This window comes from Plasmopara halstedii, assembly GCF_900000015.1.
Source record: "Plasmopara halstedii genome assembly, contig: Scaffold_350, whole genome shotgun sequence".
Taxonomy (NCBI): Eukaryota; Oomycota; class Peronosporomycetes; order Peronosporales; family Peronosporaceae; genus Plasmopara; species Plasmopara halstedii.
The window spans coordinates 320342-325750 of record NW_020187271.1 but is presented as its reverse complement, the minus strand read 5'-3'; the positions used below and the strand labels follow the sequence as shown (position 1 = coordinate 325750).

The window sequence follows — 5409 nt, the reverse complement described above, 5'->3', positions numbered from 1 at the left end:
ACGCGACATGATTGCGCCCAGAATAACGCCATAGGAAAGGCTTAGAGGTAACTCGGAACAGCGAACTATGGACCTCAAAAAAAATATACTCAGTTCGTCTTTTCTAACAGCTCCTGGTGTGAATACCAAAAAAAGCCCAACATTTTGACAGACTGAATCATTTCTTTGTTGGGTAGGCCACGATTCTCCGTTACAGCAGCTTGATGTATCAATTAAATAAATTTGGGATTTCCGATGTCGCTTATTCCTTCAACACAGATAACAGTGGAAATCTTGAGAATAGCTGATTCCTTGTTGCACTTATTGATCTGTGAGTGTCCTTGATAATGAACTCATCCATGATGGATGATCAGCTTGTCGCATTTTACTCTCGTCGCACAAAATTCAAAGCTCGAACTGCCCCGACTCTCTGTATTGCAACTACAATTACGGCTGATTCGAACGCTTGAAAAGAATGCTTCTGAGCAAATTTCGTTTTAGTGCATTTAAAGCCAAAGTCGACGTTTGTACGCAGGTACATGCTGAAGCAGCACTGTACATACAGCGCTATCAGCACAATTTACTCTCTAAAGCTATGTTTTTTATTTGTCCAGTTAGATAGAATTTGATCGAGTGAGATATCTATTTGATAACACGAATAAAAAAGCTGGTGGGGTCTTTATCCTCTGATTACCATCAAACTTTTCTTGAGACATCGTTACATTGTCGTCAGTTTTATTTACATAAGACGACTCGGATACAATTGTATTCACATGAGGAGGTCTAGGAGGGGACATGGGAGGTAATGTATTGCCTATCGACGGCTTAGGCAGCTGAACAGCATCCTCAGCTTTCAGACTCTCCAACTCAAACTCATCTGTGCGGATTCCAACTGCATTTTTAGCGCGATAAAAAAGGATTTGGCAGCTTGAATTTTAGTATTCCTGGCCAAGAAAATGAATATTACTTCAGCATTAATAGAGCGCTAGCATCCCTTTGATCATAGCCCTTTCAACATCAGACGCTGTTAGCGTTCCTTGTAAAAAAAATATGTACGTCGTGGTGCCCTTATATATTCCTTTGATAGACGAAAGTGTTACATTGCTGATATGTGAGCTTTTTACCGTTTGTGGGCTTGCCTAGCGAAGCCGAACAGAACAAACAGGGTCCTCACTACCACAAAGTACACTAGCATGGTCATGCTTGCCTCAACCGGCAATATGTGCTTGCATAAACAGCACAAGAAGGTCGGACTTCCCAACAAGCTTCTGTTATTCCGTGACTACATTGGATTCAACTCACAACTCATAAGCTCTTTTTGCGTGAAGTAAAGTATCGCGCAATCACCACGGGACACCGCAAAGTAAGTGAAAGGATGAAAAATTGGACTAGGATGCTGGGCAAGTACCAGCTTGTGCGCATTCGATGCTACACAAGCACATCCGTGGATCGCATTATGCTTTTAGGTCTCACGCAAAGTCGGACTTACCCACTTTTCAAACTATCAATTAAATGTTCCACTTTTGGATTCAGTTCTAAAATCGAGTTTGAGAACCTATGCTTTTAATAAGACTCAAATGATGAGAACGGATTATCATTGTGTGGATCTTCACTTTTCTTATAGGTGTCACTCGTTCGGAAGACTTTCATAACCCTGAGAAAAACTATAGCTACTTTTTTTCTTCTATCTCTGTAATGATCCCCTCAAAGAATGCATTCACTCATACACCGGACGCAGTCTACAAGCCTGATGGACTCCGTTGTTTGCCTATGTCGTGCGACAAAGATTTAGTTTAGCGCTTGCATACGAATCATCATATGGATCAACCATTGTTATACCTTAGAAGTTCCACATTTGTGGTCTCAATAACAAATTGGCAATAGCGTGTGCTTTATCATCTCATTTCGTGAATCAGGCCAAAATTCGGCGATCGATTCAATCATGTACTTATACTAACTTTGGAATTTGCTTGGCTTTGAAGTCGGTGACAATCACAACAATTGCGTAGTTGATAACTTCACGGTATGAAATCACCATGATAGCGCATAGCGGAATGACAGTTCATAGCCGCTTTGAAAGAGTAAGCACTGGTCACGAAATGATTATGCATTAGCTGACCTATATAAATCTCTTCTACAAAGCATCAGTGATACACTGTTGTAACATTGTGCCACTTTTGCACGAGTAAGATTGGTTTAGATACCATGGCTACTGTGTCATTATCATACAATCAGCGGCATGCAGTACGCGCAAAGACCCTCACTTGCTCAAAAGACATCAAGAGTACGAATGCCAAAGTTAGTATTGCGTTTCAGAGCTAAACCTTTTGCTAGCATGGTTCCGTCACAAATTTGAAACGAAAAATGCCTTCCGGATATATTCAACTCATAAGTATACATGAAAATTTACTTGTACAGTCACTATTCAACATGCAACCTATTCACAAACATTCTCAACACTAATAGATAAACAAAATGCACGCGTTCACTGATAAAAGTGTTCGTGCGAGCGCGGATCAGAGAAAAAGCTCGAGGGAGTTGACGCATGTTGTTGTTGGTTATACGATCGACCGGTTGCAAACACTGGCGTGGATGCAAATCGACTCGACGTAAATTCAGAAAAGTCTCCATGTTCTGAGCCTTGTGTGGGTGTAAATCCTGCTCCTGACGCATCGAATCTACCACCGTCGTTATATTCGTTAAATTGTTTGTGATGGCGCATATCATACGTCAAAAAAACAGGATTTTCGCTCTCTCTATCATAGATTCCCTGCTGGTGCTTCAGATTATGGTGATGTGATTGTTGGAAGCTATCGCGCTGTGCAAAACTCGACCAGCGCTTCAGCACCAGCACAAACATCGTGACGTACCGCGCGAAAAACAGAAAGAACATGAGCGAGTTAAAGATGACGAAACCTTGCGCTACTATAGCACGCCAGAACATGCTCAATTCACTGGATGTGAGGAAAGCGAAACAGCACAACACGTTCACAATAGCGACAACACGTAGACCCACCACAAATATAAGCACCCAGCTAGCCGCAAAGGGACGAATGATGACGGCTGCAACAACAAAGAGAAGGTGCGAGACCATCAGCGCAACGAGTTGAGTTGGTACACCCTGAATAGCACCAGTGGCGATGCCAAGAAGAGCTTGGACCCCGACCGCTATGACAAAAAAATACCGAAACGTCATCTTGGAGCCGCCATACAGCGTTCCCCATACTGCAAAATACTTGAAACGAAAGGCATCGTTGTTTGGAATGGCTCGTACGCTTAAAAATGTAAAGCTTAGACCACCTCCTACGACAGCCCAAAGCGAAAAGAGAGCCACTGCCAGGCCAAATCCCACACGATATCGCAACTCCATCACCACTTCAAACGAGGACATCGAAACTAATGGGAAGATACTGAGTATCCACAAAGCGACACCTAGACCCACGATGCACATAGCAGAGCTGTGGCGCAATTGTGTGGGATAGAACGCTGATTTCGCATCTTCCGACATACTGTGGTTATAGTAGGCTGAGCCAGCAAACAATGCAAAGAGCATCACTACAGCAGCTAGAACCGCCAGAAAGGTCCAAAAGGCGTTGAGCAGCACCTCGTCTTCATTGATGCCAATACGGTCAGCAAACGCCACCACGCCTGTCAAGATAATGAGTTGCAACCTTCGGGCAGCTACTGATGCCGCAGTCGTCGTTACCGACGAAAAATGTAAATTCACGATCGAGAACGAGTCAGTATAGTCCAAGACGATCTGAGGCGCTTTAGTGAGTTCCAGCATTGCGATCGAGTTGATATGCTGCATATAGCCCACGACGACCGCTAGTTCCCACACGTTTGGTGTAAACCATTCTATGCTAGCACGACGATTGCCATGTGAAGTCCCACGTAACCACGGTGGTCGGTGCAGCGCCAAGACATGGAAAAACATCAATAAGATTGCCGAGACAATACCGAGCGCATAACTTGCGTATAACAATGCGTTTTGAATCTCTTGGGACGTCGCCGAAAGCGAAATGGACGCACCTGGTGGCAGATTCGCTCGGTTGCCGCCACCCACGATAAGGTGACTGAATGATCCGCTAGAATCTCTGAGTGCTTGTAGGTCACCGTTCCCTCGACTGTACTTTTGAAACGTCGTCATTTGACTTCCGTCCGTATAAATGATTGCAGAGGCAGTGTCACCTAACACGACTAGATGGTCGTCTTTAGTTGTCTGCATTTCACTTTGATCCTGACTGCCTGGATCAGTATGTTTTGTCACTGCTCTAGCAGTCGAATTTTTAACGTCGGGAATGTCTGCAGGAATTACAATTCCGACTAAGTCCGACGAAGCGTCAGCTGCATGCTTTATCTGAAAGCCTACCATGGGCGTCCTTGTTCTAGGAGCAGGACTCGGCGACGTCGACTCAATCGATTCAAATGTAACTTCTGCCTCGTAAGTGGTGTTGCCTTTGTTAGAACCTTCCGGTGATTTTGATGTGAGCAAAGTCTGAGAATCGTCATAGGATTCTTTCAATTTTTTTGTCACAGTTGGAGGTCGAGTTACAGGAGCGGGACTCGCCGCGCCCTCATCAGAAGACGGTGGAGATTTCGATGCAGTAGGTTTTGCGGTTTTCACAGGATTAGCTGACATCGAATCTTTGGAGTTGGATGAGGAGTCGGATCTTGAAGACGTCAAAGTCTTGCCAGACAAAGTAGAACTTTGACTTAGTGGGCTAGGTATCGGAGGAGGACTCCATGCCACTGGAGGAGGACTCCATGGCTCATCCGATGATTCGGATGATTGGGATGATAGATCAGAATTCGAAGAAGGCGATACATTGGAGCTATCCGTCGAGTCTGACAGGTCGGATCCATGGCTTGTCTTCAAAGCTTTCGTCTGTGGTGTACTCGCTATTGGGGGGGGGCTAAATGGAACGTCCACCGAGCTAGACGAGCCAGCATTTTCATAAGTCTCCGACGAGCTAGTAGCGGAAGAAGAGCTGTCGGACCCCGATGATACAGTAGTAGACGACATTTTGGGAATATCAGGCACCGGAGGCGGGCTCCATGGTATCTGATCGGGTGTTGCGTCGGCAATTGACACATTTGCAGAAGTCTTATCAGAAAATTCCGAGTTCGAGTTTTCAGAAGCTGCTGTCGACGAGATTTCACTACTTGATCCTGAATACAAAGTCGCGGGAGCGTTTGCAGGTGCATTATCGCTGCTTGCAGAAGCATCAGACGACAAGCTAATACGAGAGTCAGAAGGTGAATCTCTCAACGGCGCAACTTGTCTAGATCCCGGCAACAGCGCTGACGAAGACGAGTCTTGTGACTGCATCGAATCATCATCAGGGTTAAATTGGTTATAACTGAAATCTGGAGTTGGCGTAATTAGCGCGTCTTCATCCGATCCTTTGCTCGATTCCGAACCGGACA

At 45.0% G+C, this 5409-nt stretch overlaps 2 protein-coding genes across 2 annotated transcripts; one reads left to right on the top strand and one right to left on the bottom strand.

The window, feature by feature from the left end:
* Positions 1–454: 454 nt before the first annotated feature.
* PHALS_09119 (uncharacterized protein) lies at positions 455–1546 on the top strand (the record flags this gene model as incomplete). Its single annotated transcript, XM_024724561.1, has 4 exons — positions 455–514; positions 986–1031; positions 1123–1226; positions 1292–1546. The coding sequence occupies 4 exons, from the start codon at positions 455–457 to the stop codon at positions 1544–1546; spliced, it is 465 nt and encodes a 154-aa protein (XP_024575425.1).
* A 918-nt stretch (positions 1547–2464) lies between these two features.
* On the bottom strand, positions 2465–5311 carry PHALS_09118 (TRP-like family; the record flags this gene model as incomplete). The annotated part of the gene is made up of 1 exon (XM_024724560.1): positions 2465–5311. One exon carries the CDS (start codon positions 5309–5311, stop codon positions 2465–2467), a length of 2847 nt encoding a protein of 948 aa, XP_024575424.1.
* Positions 5312–5409: the final 98 nt, after the last annotated feature.